General features: G+C 35.8%; 1 protein-coding gene across 3 annotated transcripts in view; it reads left to right on the forward strand.

Annotated features, from left to right (window-relative positions):
- Positions 1 to 9,792: 9,792 nt before the first annotated feature.
- Positions 9,793 to 16,525, forward strand: part of LOC100649219 (homeobox protein dve-1) — a 58,594-nt gene continuing 51,861 nt past the window's right edge. For 2 of the 3 annotated variants that reach the window (XM_020864963.2, XM_020864964.2), the window contains exons 1-2: positions 9,793 to 11,138; positions 14,638 to 14,747. In XM_020864963.2, the coding sequence (XP_020720622.1) occupies positions 11,102 to 11,138; positions 14,638 to 14,747 (147 nt within the window). In that variant the 5' untranslated portion in view covers positions 9,793 to 11,101. The remainder of the gene's footprint in view (positions 11,139 to 14,637; positions 14,748 to 16,525) is intronic. The other variant, XM_012312349.3, reaches the window with a different exon arrangement.

A 16,525-nucleotide genomic window follows, 5' to 3' on the forward strand; every position in this document is an offset into this window, starting at 1 on the left:
TAGAGACGAGGTTTCGGAAGCGAACTTGCCTAACTAGGCGCAGGTACCGCGAAATATACGTTATACCAACGGGACATTATCTTTTCGAATTTGAATTACCGATTCCGCGTTTCCCTTCTCGTGGTTAATGCTGTCACTTATAGGAAATTTATACGCGAGCTATACTTACGTCGTTAGGATCACCAAATTATATCCTTGATATTTTATATGGATGATATTTCATATAGAGTGAAATTCTATTATATTTTAGAAAGAAAATTAGTCTTTATATGAATACTTCAAGGCAAACTTTACGAATCCAGCTATATGATAGATAATTTTATTTTAAACTGAGGGAACACAATCTTTTTGTTTCTCGTTAAAACTCATGGCTTATATGACCTACCCTTTTGTTAGAATAATAAAAATTAGTAGCAATTGCTTTCATTAATTGCTCGGTTACGAGAACGTTTGTTATCGTTGTCGTTATCGTGGTTGCCACAAAAATAAGCATAAACGGTTTGTTTAAAATGTGGAAATTTTCGAAAAGGCTATAGCATCTTCACCCCTTTCTAGCAATTTCTCTAACTTTCCCAGCTCTGATTAGTCTACAGTTATCGCTTAAGCAGCTTGATGTCGAATACCACACGAGCAAACTCCATTCACTAGATTTACACCCCCAAATCTCTTCCAAACTACGTACCTCAATGTCGTAAAAGGGACATCGTCGATGTCCTGTAGCAAGTATGTCCCTCCCACTGTTGCAAACCTAATCCAAATTTCAAAACCTCACATTAGCCTTTGAGGCGATCCTGCATCCTTCGCTCCCTCAGTCTATCGCATGATGTTTTCGTTTCACGTATTCGTACATTTTCCAGATAATATTATTCTTTCCCGATAGTCGTATGCAACGAGGGTGAATCTCCTCTTTCCTATTACGGTGTATTATACCTACAGATTTCTGACAAACTACGAATATATCTACCCATCTCCGCTTCCTTTCTCTCTGTTTCTCTCTCGTTTGCTCCATCTTCTCATTCGTGCTGCCGGTAACGTTTTCACCCTCAAAGGACCTGCTCGACATAGTCAGAGGATTACGATGTACAACTCTATGTCGAGTTAGAATTTGGTGACACGAAGATGAGTATGTATATGGGAGTTTATTGAATGAAGCTGTATTAAATTCAGTATCATTTCAGGCCGACAAGGAGATAAAGGAACTCAAGGAAAGAGCATGGAAGCTGATTACATTTAAATCGAATTTATAGTTACGCTGGGAAAAACTATCGTGATTCATTAGCAGCATCGTTATTGATTCATAGAGAGATTTTAACAAATCTTAAAAATACGATCGAGATTTTTGTTCGACGATAATTGTAGCGTTAATGTGTAGCAATTATATTCGTATTGATCATCAACTATTATTGTTTATCTGTAAATTACCTCGAATTCAGATTTTATTTGGAAGAGATTTGAGATCGATCAAACTAATTTATAGAAGCAATTTTGATATAAGAATATAATCTTTACATCAATAAATATAATTTTTATGCTGTTTTTACATATTCTGTGTGTTATTACATTAATTATAAAATCGCTTACCTATATTATTACGTTATATTTATTTTTCACATGTGTTATTGCTTCCATCGATTACAAATGATTCTTTAAAATGTACGATTATGATATAGATTATACGAAGTTATTTTGTGAATTCCGGATTGAAAGGAATAATTACGCCTGAAAGAGATTTAATACTTTTATTATAATTATTACCCATATTTAGTGCCCATCTTGCTCTACCTTTATATTTTCATATAAAATTTATTGTATTAATCTTCTGTAACGATATCATACATCCCGGTAATATTTAGATATATGGTACATACGCAATAAAATTTAATATATACAATGCACGATTCTATGATACACAAACGTTGTTCGAGTAATACAATTATATGTATACTCTACAGATACTTAAAATGTATCCGAACACTTGCTTATTTTCAACAAGGTGTATTTTAATTACAAAATTAATTAACATATATCATTAATATATTTTTCATAAATATTCACAGACTGATGACTCCATATGAAACGTAGTAAACGCTGCTTCTAATTATTATTAATCTGCCAAGTACACTGGTGAAAGTAACGAAGTTATTCCTTGTTCACTAATAATTAACAAATCCTTGTATCAGTCCCATGAACCAACCAAATTGTTTATTCCAATTATTTTGTTACACTAAACTATTCGTATTATTTACATTTTGATGCAGTTCCTTCGATCTATCTAATAACGTTATCAAATATATTAGCGTTAAAGAAACTGCACCCCTTAGGTTCGTGCGACAGCACAGTCACATAGGAAAAGGACGATCACGCTCGATGGAGCGGCAAAAAGATCTGTACCGATGACACGAAATATTTTTCGCGGGCTCCCATGGCGTTCTGTTCCGGCAGGAGATCCTTTTTACACGCGCGGAAACGCGACCGCTTTTATGTGAGTTAACGCACCGACGCTCGTAGATCCATAACGTAACCCCTCCGACCCTCGTAAACCAGAATTTATTAACACTTCGAACGATGGGGGAGATTTGCTAAATGGTTTTCAATTTGTACCTTAACGCATCCAGACCACATGCTCGACAGATTTCGCGGCATATCGCGTACGTATTTCCGAAAAGAACTGTATATTTCTTTTCTTATTTCAGATATTATTCCAACCAGTTCTTCTTTATCGCTTATGCGTCTCGAGCATCGACTACGAAATTTAAATTCGACGGCTACTTCCATTTTATTGCCAATCCTGGTAATTGAATGAGAGAGAAAGTAAATCAATGAACGCTTCGATGCTTTGGCTATGTATTTCTTATATTTCCCCTTTTTCTGCTTTTTTGTTGTTTAAATATGCGATTCTCTACTTGTAGATGAATTTTTTATCGAACTTAAATTAATGTCGATATTTTGATTATCGTCTCCTATTTCTCGCTTTACTTTCCAACTGTCTCTCTTGAGTAAACGAGTACGTAAGGCCTTCGAGAAACTTTTATGCAGTTACGCAGATTTACGAACTGCTATATTTCAGACGATAAACATAAGAAATTTTCACTTTTCCGGACGAAAAGTTCATTTCCTTTTGTTTTTGGTTGAACTGTTTTAAATAATATTTCGTAATATACGTATATAAATCTTCGAAGAGAATCAATATTCGTATGGATGCGATTCATCGACGTGAAAGCTACTTCGAACCAGCGTATTAAGAGAGTCTATCGGTAAATTAAAATTTGATAGCGCTGTTTATCTCTACCAGCTTCCGCGTTTTCTTCATTAAACGTTCCGGGAAAAGTGTTTGACAGTTACAGGAAGATGAAAAATATAGGATGGAGCGTGCTAAACGACTTCGCCCTCGTGGATATTGGCATGCATCGCGCAGGACGCTCATAATTTTCTTGGTAAGCTTCGACAAATTAGCCCCGGGCATACGTTACCCTCGCTTTAGTTGTCCTCCGTGGTTCGCTTGGCTCCACCTAACAGCCCCTCCGCTGCTCCTAAAAAGTCAGATTTCCTCGAGCAAACGGGCAAGCTTCTATTTTTTTTTCCACTTTTTCCAGCGATAGCGTGTGTCCAAACACGCGTACAAGCGTGTACATCCGCCGGTACACGGATGCAGAGTTTGATGAGTATAGGAAAAGAGAGCCGAGGAAAGGGGAAAGCTTGCCGGTTTGGAAAAACTCCAAGAGGAAAGAGCGGCGCTTCGCGTCGCGTCGTATCAGGGGTGGCTTCCGAGAGGAACTATCTTCCGCACAGAGGGATGAGAGGGACGGGTTGCCGGTTCGAAGGGAAAGCTACTCTCTTGGTGCTGGAAGGCGTGAGTCGCAAAAGCTCCGCCTGCAAGCTTCGTGGAACACGCCCCGCCGGCGTAGCTTTACCACCCACTGTGGCGATCCTGGAAAATAGTCCGACCAGCCGTGTCACCGGCGAGGCTTCGACCGGTAACCCCTCCACGGTTAAACGGGAACCGTAGTCCTTCCATCCGTGATCCATCCCCTGCTTCTCGTTTTTTCGTTTCCTTTTCCTCCTCCTCCTCCTCCTCTTCCTCCTCTTCATCTTCCTCACCTCCCCCATCATGCCGTCTCTCTTCCTTCTATTTCTCCTCGTTTCCCTTCCCCAACCTCCTCTTCCTCCGGTCTCCACCCTTCGAGTTTCAACTTCGGTCCGCTTTGCACACAGATTGCATCCGTGGCATCCGCGGATGCAATCATTACCTCGCTACCGGTCCTTGCTCCTTTTACAAGGAAGACGCTCAATCTATATACGGCCAGACTGGTTAGTTTGTACCCGTTCGTGTGTACGTGTGTGTCGTTTGCATGGGGATGGCTGGTCGGAAGAGTGCATCGTTCAGGCAGGGGTTGGAGAAGTTTGAGGTAAAGCCTCGTAGATGCTTTATTGGCTTCACCGTTGCGATAAGGAGCGCTGGGTTACCATGGGAAATAGTAATATAGGGAAAAGCGTCGCGAAACTGGATTCGAAATTGGCAGCGAGCGAATTCGTTCTTTTACGTTTCGCTAGAAATTTATTGGTGATCGTGCTATTTAAATGTCACCGGCGCTTTTCCGGCTACATATAGTGAAGTTATACTATCGATAGAAAAAAGAATTTTCTACCTTTGAAGCTGTAAACGGCATCTCGATTTTAAGCGAGCGTTTAATTGAATACAATTAATCGTTAAATGTCACTGGAAAAAATCGAAGGCAAATTCGCATCTTTTAAGATTCATTTCATTTAAAAAAAGAGAGTCGTTTCCTTGTTTGAAAGTAAAATTGTTTACGCTTAAAGATATAAAGCAATGTTCAGGAAACTGTACAAAGAAACAATATTCGCATATTCGATACATAATAAACACGATTTCTTTTAAACAGTATTCTGCTTAGAACGAGAAATCATCGAATACGTTGGTAATAAGATAATTATATTAATCGTTTTATCCCACATTGTTTATCAGTACTAAAGGAAATATAAAGAAATGCTCTATATCGCAAGAATGTATTCTTTGGATAATTTGAAAAATATATGGCTTTAATGAACAAATTGTTTCAATAGTGCTAAAAAATCAGGGAACGATCCAATTTAACTGAAATAAGGGAAAGTAAGTAAGTATAAAACTGGGTGGCTGATATAATTTTTTCGTTAACGAGAAATCAGAGTGCGAAAGAAAGTTTAAACTAGTGTTAAGCGGGCTTGATACAATGAAGAGGTTTTCTTTTTACAAAATGATTTAACTAGCTGAAAAGAAAAGAAAATTTCACAAACATAAATTCTCGATAAATACTCGATAAATACTCGAAAATTAGAGTACAATACAATCGGAGGTACTCTCATCTTTTTCAAACTACGTAATTAAACGACAAAGTTTCACAGTACCAAAATCTTTTTTAATCATGATAGCATTTTCATATGATACCTTGAACAAGTGCATTCTATCGTTACTTGTTCATAGCAACTAGTTAATTTTTTCAAGTTAATCAAAAACAATGACAAATTATTGAGAATATCGATTTTCAGTGAAAAATACCGTAGATTAAGTACTCTCTTGATACGAAAATCCAGCTTTTATTTCAGCTTACCTGATTGACGTATGGAATTGGATTTGAAAAGTGTAGAATGTTGTATCACTGAATGAAATCTCCTGATTTCCTCAATCTGTCACCAGGAATTTGCCTGGAAGATTTTCGGCTGGCTTCAGCCAACATATGGTAAGATGCACGAGACCATACTACGTATACAGACAAATTCGCAACGCGTTTCCATTATCTTATTTCGACCTGAAATACGTAACTGCGTGTCTATATTTCGCAATAATAAAAAGCATAAAATTTCAACGAATCGAAAATATCTACACCGAAGAATCTCATCCTGCGTGTTCAAGCACAGATTATCACTGTAATTATCGATCGAATATTTTAGATACTACATTTTTATTCGTATGAAGTTTTAATAGGTAATTCCGTTAAGTTGAAAGTAAACTGGAGTGGAAAGAGGGAAAAGAGGAACGATGAAAACACCGTTGAAATAGCATGGAACGTTGAATGGCAGATGTTACGTGAATAATGGATTAACAGGCGAGCACTCCCCTTAATCCCGAGATTATCTATTCTAATACCGTGGCGCGATCGGAGCTTGGCCGAGATTAAGCTGACCGATCTGACTGATGAACTTTTTCTTCATTCGCATAAATCGAATATCGTATATCGATATCAATAACTTCTCTCGCAATCTGGGTTAAACGACTTTTGCTGTTTCATTTAACTGAATATAAAGTATGTATCCCGATGTGCGCATTCAACGCGTCATTTGATAAATGGAACAACTTTATAAATGAAAGCAGAAATAGCACCGAATTTAAATAGTAAAAAAAGATAGAAACGGTATACTTAAAATATTTTAAACGGTAATCATTATTATAGTCGATGCACCGGAAACCGGAACTGATACGGAACGTCGCGGTAGATATAAGCAATCTATTACTCCATATAATCTGTTACAAATGTTGAACAATCATAACGACATTCGTTTTGAGATTTTTTAAAAATAGATTTTCAGTTATCTTTTGGTCTTTATTTGCGAATTTCTGTGTTTAATAATCAATACTCTGTTTTCATTTCCATAGATTAATTTAGAATTAATTGCGAAAGATACTTGCACATTGCACTAAGACCCTTATTTTCACACACCCTTGATGCAATGGTGAATATCTTAATTTTTCTGACATTCCACTTTTTATTCCATTATTCGTTCATTAATTTCCAGTGTTTTTCACACACAAGTCTATTTGTTATCTTATTTCGTTATATTACTCTCAATGTCTTTATGTGTGAAACTCAATGAATATTTCTACTTGAATTGAGTGTATGTGAAACCATACATGAGTCATATACGAATGTAACAATTTATGTTCGTATAGGAGAATATGCAAGAACAGCGAGAAGCACCGAAATTTCACAGATATGTTAACCACGAATAACGTTATTACTTATTCGTCGTCGCTTATGCTTGCTACAAATTAATTCCCTCGAATCGTATAATCTGAAGCCAAAATCAACGCAAGTATCGTCCATGGTGTATGTCCCTTGAGTGTTAGCCCCTTTGATCTAACGTTATCTTTGTTCTTACACTCAAATATGATTTGGTAAATTACAAAATTTTATTCAAATAGAGATTTTATTAACGCGAATTAATACGAACATATCGGAATAGCGAAAAACCAATATTAGTTACTCGACTAAATCAAATCAATAAAAGCTATAGGATTATTTTATACAAAAATGTAAAGAGTTTAAATGATGCGATAATTTCAAAGGAATTATCGAACGAATAACGTGTCATCGCATTTTAGTGCTAGAAATAATCATGTACCATTATAATTTTTGTGAGAGAATTTCAATTGAGCGAATTCTGTAGCTGATAATATATTTCGATATCCATTTATGTTCTTTAACATTTTAAACACCCACTTCGAGATGAACAATATTAATATATCATCTATTTTTCATAAACAGAGGCATTATGCCTATTCACGAATAAACATCAAAATTTTATCTAAATTGCATTTAGCGACACTCATTTTGTATTTTATAGGTATAGTATAAATTATTATTTTTATAATTCGTTATCTGTCGATTAAAAGACAGTGCGTTTATGAACTAAACATGAATGCATTAAATATACGTGATATGAGCTAAATATGAATTTAGTTCTGATAAATTTCATATACAACTAAAATTATCCATTAACGTCAATTTTAAACTATTCCTCAATACTTACCTACGTTTGTATTGTTATTGTTAAAAGAAAATTAGTTCGATATTTGCTTATCATAATAGATTTATCATAATAATTTAACCGCATTATAAAACCACAATATACACAACAAAATTTAATTTTTTAATATAAAATTTTTCAGCTATATAGATCTTTAAACGCTGCTGTACTTTTACTGTCCAACTCAACTTACAAAATTCTCTGAACTTGAAATCTTGAAATATAAATACCATTAAAAATACTAAAGCATTTTCTTTTAATTGGGAGTTTAGAATCGCATCAATATCTTGACTATTAACAGCTACTTAGTAGTTAGTATTGTATACTATAAGTTTAATTCATACTGCCTATCTACTAAGTAATTTTTATATTCTAAATTGTGTATAAAATATAAAACATAGAAGAGGACTTTTATCAAGGAATACGTAATAACAATGTGTAGATATTACAACTACAATCAATATATTCTATCATTTATAATTTTATTTTACACTGAGAATTTTCAATTCTATAAATAATTAAATTTTCTAAACGAATACTTCTTAGTTAAATTTTGTTTTATTATTAAAACAGTGACATTGATTATAGTAAGCGCTACGAAGTATTTCACTCGATTTATTGCGACAGAAATATAATACATTATTTATGTATGAGCTATTATATACTTTTAGTTTGTCTGAAAATAATATAAGTCAATTTATAGATTCGTATACACAATTACACATTATAACAAAAAGAAAAGCATTCCTTTATAAAGTATTTCTATAATATTGCCGATTAAAAATAATATTAATATTACGATACATAAACGTTAAAAATAAAATTAATATTGTAGATAAAACAATTTTAAAGAGTAATATTGAAAGATGTTCGTCTCGACAGAAATATCAAAATACTTGTTTATTTTGAAGTTGAAAATAAAGAGCGTATATAAATAAATATTCTATCGTACGTAAATATTTCATTGTACATTTCTTTTATCTTGCTTCATTTGAATTTCCCCGAGTATTAAGAAGTTGCTATTATTAGAAAATTCACAGCCAATATCAAAAAGTATATCAAGCTTAAACTCTTTCCGCGAAATGTTTTTGCCGAAGCAAAACGTGAATAAAAGGCAAAGAAAACTGACACAACTGGATGAATACAGAAAGATGAGAAACTCCTTAGTGCAGAAGAACAAACCCATAGCCGAGGAAACAAGTTAGAAGGGGCAGGATCGAAATCTTCGTAAAAGATCGTAATTCTCCGTCTTCCGGCCCCTGGTCTGCGATGCCCACGACGAGATGCTTCGCACAGCGTGTTGCAGGTACACAGGTGCAACGGTGTACGTGCATCTTATCTCTAGACACACCCCCGGACTGAAAGTGGTACAGCTAAGAAGAGCGGGGTATATGGGAAAACTAGCTCCCGGACCAGAGAAGTGGGAGTCGAATTATAGCGAAGGAGAGAGACGGAATGAGGAGAGGAGGGATCAGAAGAGAAAGAAAGGAAACTAACAACATCAGGAGGGAAAGAGAAAGAGAAAAGCAGATATAAGTAGACACAAGGTGAAAGGGGTGAATAAGGCGAAGCAGGAGAGAGTAGAGGAGACATGGAAAGAAAAGCAAAGAGAATCGAAGGACCAGGAAACTTTAAACGAAAACTTGAAAGAGAAGAAGATGAAAGGACGACGAAAGATAAAAAAGGGTAAGATCGTGCGGATGAGTAAAAGACAAGGATAGAGGATATGACGAATCACAGGAGAGAAAAAGAAAAAAAATGAAAGAAAGATGGAGTGAAAAAAGTGAGCGGGGAGAGGGGAGGAGAAAGAGGAGAGGAGGAAAGAGAGAAGCGGAGAAACTGCACGGATGAGGAAGGTAGTTCCGGAGGGTTTGAGGGTGAACCATCCAAGTGAGGACCAGGATAGTCCTCGACGGTGGGCGATGGTAGCTGGCGAGGTGGTGGGGTAATAGCGACGGCGGGTAGGGCGTCGTAGGGGCAGAACCAGCGCCGCGACGCTTCGGCACGCACAGTCGCGGCTCGAACGCCGTCCCATGCGAACGTGTTATTCTCGCGGTTCGTGTATTCTTTTTCAGCATCGTGTATAATATTCACGACCTGTTCACATTCAGATCGGGATTTCGAAAGAACATGATCGAGATACATATTACGAAAATCTTTCGATCCACGTTCCGCCCCGAAGATGGATTTTCTTTCAAGATCGATGAAAATCAACGTTAAGTTTCTGAAAACATGACTGAGAATAGTGTTCATTGACGATGTCGTACGATTAATAACTGTGAGACCGTTTTAAGATTAAATCTGTTATCGATTGTTCGGAGTGATTTTGACGATGACATTGAAGCTTTTCAAGCTTGATCAGAGTTAATCAATCGAGACCGATTTTCAACTGAAACGTCATACGATTGGCCGATCGAAAATCAATTTGATTTAGTGACACTTTTGCAATTTACTTAACCAAGAGTACATGTTTTAAACTCTCTTAAAAGACTGAAATATTCCTGGAGTGTTTTGCAAACAATTTTTACCAGTGCATATATTATTTATTGACATAGTGTTTCTATTTAAACGTACAGTGAACTTCTGTTCCAAAAAATCAAAAGCTATCGTATGTATCGAAAGAAACTGAAATTTAATATTCGATCGGTTTAACATTTTTAGTGTAAAGTCGTGTTCCATACATGCGCTGTTTTCATTGAGTTTCGAGATACTGTCGCATCATTCCGCAAACACGTGTGTGCAAAACCATTTTTTCTCAATCTAGTCATAAGTGCGCGCGGTCGACGCCGTTATTGATCCAGTGATTAAATCAATTTTACTATTCGATGATAGTAATATAATGTATTCTTAATGATCAATAACGTGGCGGTAAAAAAACTTCTGCCACGAGGATATAACCGTATGTACGTAATTACGGTTAATGAGATTTGAAGCAAAGTGTATGTCCTATATTAGAGTGTATATCTTGTGTATGGTATTGTGTATGCTAAAAAATTGACATTAGGAAACGTCAATTAATTAGAATAATTAAGGACGTTCGAAATATGAATAGACACGGTTGTGACTTTACAAAAATTTTATATTTACGTGATGAGTAGCGAGAAGGTGTAGCGATTTTGGGTCTTATTCGTTGATAAATTTCATGAACTAAGGACAAACATTAATCAGTGAAAATAATCGAAGCAATAAATGTCAGTGTAAAATAAAAAATGGCGGCGACTTCCGAGTCCCAGGATAATTATTGAGGAACTCTTTACGAGGGAATGGATTTTCAGAGCGCTATGGACACGTTTGTAGAGGCATGGATGGCTGCAAATACGAAAACAGATCAAGTACAGGTAAATTATATGTGTATCATTAATAGTTAAAAGCAAATGATTATTCAAACATCCCGTTTGCTTTTGATATTCATATCGAAGAAATAATATCCCGATTTTGGCATCCGTGAATAACATCATTGAAAAGTAACCCCTTCTAACATTACACAGCCAATTGGCCACCCTAGCAATTTCTGCCCTCCCGGAACACTTCAACTTGCCACCAAGTTAATTCCCCGATATCAATCTGCCACTTTTCGTTAGATCTTAGAATAGACAGTTTACTTGGATACAAGAGAAAGTATTTCAAATGTAAATTTTTATATTAAATAAATATAAAAAGTATAAACAATCAATTTTATTATATAATGCACGAGACGGACAATGATTTATATAGATATATTAATCATAAGTTGGCAATAATTATGAGTTAAGTAGTTAAGTTAGTTGAATAGTTAGTTGTACAAGTTAGTTGTCTTAACATATCCCAAGAAAATTGCAAGTTAATCACCGATTATAATATTAACAGGTCAGTTCTCAAAAATATAATACCTACATAGAATACGTGTCACATCAGAGATAGTAATTATTAAAAAATCATACCGTGGTAAATGAATAAGAAATAACTTCAGTTGAATCCGAGAATAATCTTCAACATTTAAAAACATCAAATTCTTTTAACAGATAATCAATGAATTATATATTGCCTTTAATAAAGTTAAGACAATTAAAAGATTTAATGCTATCTTGTCTTGCAATTTGCTGATTATTCTAAAATTTTTTAAGATAAAATAATTTACGAAGGAACAATTACGGGTACCACAAAATGCGTCGAGGAAAATAAAAGATTCAACTTGACGATTACGGATTATGTCGAGTACAGAAAGTGCTACAGAAAATGGAATTTAAAACTTCATATGTACTTAGATAATATTGGTTAACTCGATCGTTATATATGGTCCTCCGTAGTAGGAATCTCTTAAGTAGAAGAAGTCGAGTGAGGTAGACAAAAGTGTCAAGTATGTATATAGATTCGGCGCTCTAAAATTTCAGAAAGGCAACCGGAGCGGTACTAAAGGTGGTAGAAGTGGTAGAAAGGGTTGTCAGATAATCCTTGGTAAAACCGCGGGTCGTATGTGTTGCGTGGATGGCCATACGTACGTTTACACGTGTACGTACGGGGGGTCACGGGTTCTGACCACGATACGGATGTGCCCCTGCCTTCTTCCTGTGCTACGACCACGTCCACGTTCTGGCATTCAATGCAATAAGACCGCATCTCCATTGACCAGTCGATCTCTCGATCGTCAGAAACTTCTGATTTTTATTTCTGACCTAGATATTCGAACGTTATTCCGATCTCGGTGTACCAACATCTTGCTGTCTTAAATAAAAACCCTATCGTCTTCGTGGTACGTTCCACTCTATCTGTAAACGTTAAGAATAACAAAATTCTTCGTAAAATAATATTTAATCTCACAACGAATGTTATTGTTTTTATACTACAACGATATTATCATTGTAACGTCAATGGATATCCGAAAATTCCCGAGACACGGAAGTTCAATGTGCTCGTCATATGCATGTACTAGTCACATACTTTTTCTAACTGTTACTTCTAATGCGTGTTCTCAATACGTTTCACTTTGTAGATAGAGATTAGATGGAGCAGGAAATAGTTCGAAAAATATTCCTTGGACTTTTTCTTAGTCGCTCGATTTCTGAGTGCACCTGCACGTATAAAAACACGACTAAACTTGGTGCGTGAGAAGCGACGAAATCAAAGATAATCCGGTAATGCCTGTTACTTCGATTTGTCAGGGAATCGAGAGATTTCCTTTTTTAGGAATGTTGCACCTTGTCAAGATTACGCATAATGCAATCCGTATTTTTCCTCAACAAACACAAGAACAATATTCCGTGAGGGATTCGGTAGTATTATATGGGGTTTGTTGGACATCCAAATCGGCCCCTCCCTTGCTATTCTCTGAAGTGTAACAGGCATTTACCTTCCGCTCTTAAAAATTGAGGGGAAGATGTAGGGGAAGCAACTCTACACGTCATAGCGACAAGTTAGTTTCATATGCAAATAAATTTCGAGTTTTTCTCAACTGGTCACTACCGAAGTACCTGGTAATAAATATTAGCGTTGCGTATTAGGTACATAAATGTCACGTACGTCGAACGTAAATTATCATATATCGTTACATTAGATTTTACGCGCAGAACATTGGAAAAATTTCGGAATAGGCAGATATTTTTATATTCTACGAAATTTACTGACAGAAACTATAGTATCCTATATAATGTTCGATGGCGAACATAATGTACTTTTATTGCAATATCAAGAACAATAACATTTTGGAAAAGAAATTGCTATAAAATAATATTACGTACGTGAAACAATAATCAGCACAAAAGGTTATTAGACAGAATTGTAAAGGTATTCATTAAATCAGATCTTTCCATAGATTAAATTCATTAAAAGAGATCTTGTGCGAAATAAATAACATAAATATTCCACATGTGATATTTAAATCACGAATTTCTTGCACAGACAGCACGACGCGACGTTTTTTAATTTAATGGGCATCGTATGCTTTCTGTTAACATGGTAACCCAATGAGAGTTGGTAGCTTTCAAGATAACCGGAATACATATTCGGTGTTCCAAAATTCCAGTAGTGAAAAGCAGATTCCGGTAGTCGAAGATGCGTCCTTGTCGTATTGCGCGCAGGAGTCTACCGTGTACGAACACCGAGGCCACGTGTGCACTCGAAAGTGCGTACATGTACGTCCGAGGATAGGTTCGAGGCACGCATGGTCACGGTATTTGACCACCCCAGCTACCGGAATGATTGTAATCCATCTATCCGGCCGCCGAAGCCGATACATCAAATGCACATAGAACTTTTCTCGTCCCTTTCCCTGACAGTTCCTCACCCAAGTTTTCTGTTCGGTTATCTTCAACATCGAACACGCTATGAATATCTTATTAATATTTATAAAAGTGTTGATACTTAGCCTTACATCGTACGTCATTTGTCTAGAAATGGTAACATTGATGATTTATTTCTGTAAGAAACGTTTATCACGTTTCTTCAGGTACATCGCGACCCGTTAAAAATGTCTAATCAACACACAATAATCAAGGTATTCCTGTGGTAATACAATTTTATGCGATCACATTCGTTGTAGGTTACAGGTACGTTACAATAAGTGCGACGTTTTTAAGGTGTAAATAGAAAATAAGATATCGTTCGTTATCTTCATTTAATAGGGAAAATTCTGCGTGAAAATAATAATTTTTCGTGACCTCTTACTTATCGTGTTACTAATCGTAATAAATTATTGTAAATAATCCAATTCAATAGTACATAGGAAAGTTTGAATATTTAAAATTTTGAAACACTCGTTGCATGTGTTACGATTTTATTGATTTCGTTCAGCGAACGATTGAAATGATATTCTTTCTGTTTCACGTAGTCTTCTTTCTTTCTTTTTTTTTTTTTTTTTTTTAGAAATGACTAGAAGGCAGCGAACATCTGGTAGCGAAATGAGCAATTTACGTAACGTAGTCGTGGAAGCATCAATCCGTGGATTATCTACCGCGGGAAGAGGGCCAATTATTGTACGTGGATATCGGCCATCTGATATTTCGATAAGCCTGATTAGAATGTTGCACGATTAACGTAAACCACAGAGACATTTAATTCCATTCTATCGATATTGGATAAAAACAGATATTACATTGGTCGGTGTTATTCAATCGCTAATCTCTTGTCGGGAGGACATTTTTTAAGTGCTTTGCTTTTACGAAATTGCTTTCGTCAATCATCCAATGCTACTTATAAATTGGAGTTGAAAGATGAGATGTGATCGTTGATTTTGAGCTTGTACACGCTTATACAGAATATTTAAAACGTAGAAAACCAGTTTACAGCGAGTCACCGACTTGTAAACTGGTTTTTTCGTTAATAAACACTAGAAGATTATATTGATAAAAGGAGCATATCATTTAGAAATTGAATTAAATGTTTTATCTATCGAACGTTTTAAATGCATGAAATCCACAATTCGTGTAAAACGATACAAATTAAAATTGTTCCAATTAATCAATTAACAATCAAAAGTAAGTTATTTAATACGATTTTAATCTATCTTCCGCTTCAAGCAATATATTTTCAAATTTGAAAACCTCCAGACAATTAAATTTAATAAACGCCACTGTTATAAATAAATTACACGTCGTATCTAGCGCTGCTTTCTTGCATAATGAATTATCCGCATGAAGCCGTGTTACGAAAATATAAATTCAAATTCAAGTTACAGGTAATATGCAAAAATAAAATAAATCGTGATCACCGTTTCGGATTTCGTTCGATGCTGGTGCACGTTGTGAAGAATAGAAATCAGCATTCGTAAAGAAAGAAACCATTTAGAATTTATCAGATCAAATGCAAATGGGAATGGAGTCCTACTAAAATTATCTGGATAAGAAGAACGAAAGTTAGAATTTCAAGAAAATAATGCGTGTGGAATACTGGATAATTTACGCGTTATGGATACGGTGGAAGAACACGAGCGGCAAGATTCGACACGAAAGACGTCGCAAAATTTCTGATAGGAAGATGTATCAATTTAGAAGGTTATTGAAGCTGACGCAAGGAGTACTCCGAACTGGACCTATGTTCAATTGCCAAACATTGTAGGCCGACCAGTTCTAGTTCGAACTTACGTAAGCTCGTTAGAAAGACGCGACACAAGTCTAGCCGCAAATAAATTCACGGAATTTCTGGGGCCTTTGATCGTCACAGGACCAGGCAGCATTTTACATTGGTCGGCGATTAAGGTTATCGTCTTAACGGGAAACACTCTAGCAGGAAACGTCGTTGACGCGTATCTCTGTTACACCCGGTAGATAAGCTGATCCGCCGATAAACGATGCCGAACCGTTGTTTGCGATGCTGGCATTAATTCGTGATGATGTTGCATTTTGCATACAACAACCGAGTTTACTTTTTATTATTCGTTTAACTTTTTTCAGACTAACATTGATAGGCACTTCCTCTTTTATTAACAAGAGAAACAGCCACGAATTTGCTCGGTATAATTTGTGAATTCTTTGCTTCGCCCAGAAATTATAGATTGTTACTTTCGCTTGCGAAGGATAAAATCGGTAGCCACGATAATCTAGAATTTATGGTTACATCAGTTATATGTAATATATGTAAGTATATATTTGTATATATACATACGTAACTGCATAGAAAGACAAGGGGTAATTTAAGTAATTACTTAAGTCAAAGAAAACAAAATTCCCTCTCGTGCAGATTTAACATTGAATTCCTATCTTTAAAACTACAGTTGCGAAACTTAGGTACGTACATAAGAGTACTTTGATTCTGT

This window comes from Bombus terrestris, chromosome 10, assembly GCF_910591885.1.
Source record: "Bombus terrestris chromosome 10, iyBomTerr1.2, whole genome shotgun sequence".
Taxonomy (NCBI): Eukaryota; Metazoa; Arthropoda; class Insecta; order Hymenoptera; family Apidae; genus Bombus; species Bombus terrestris.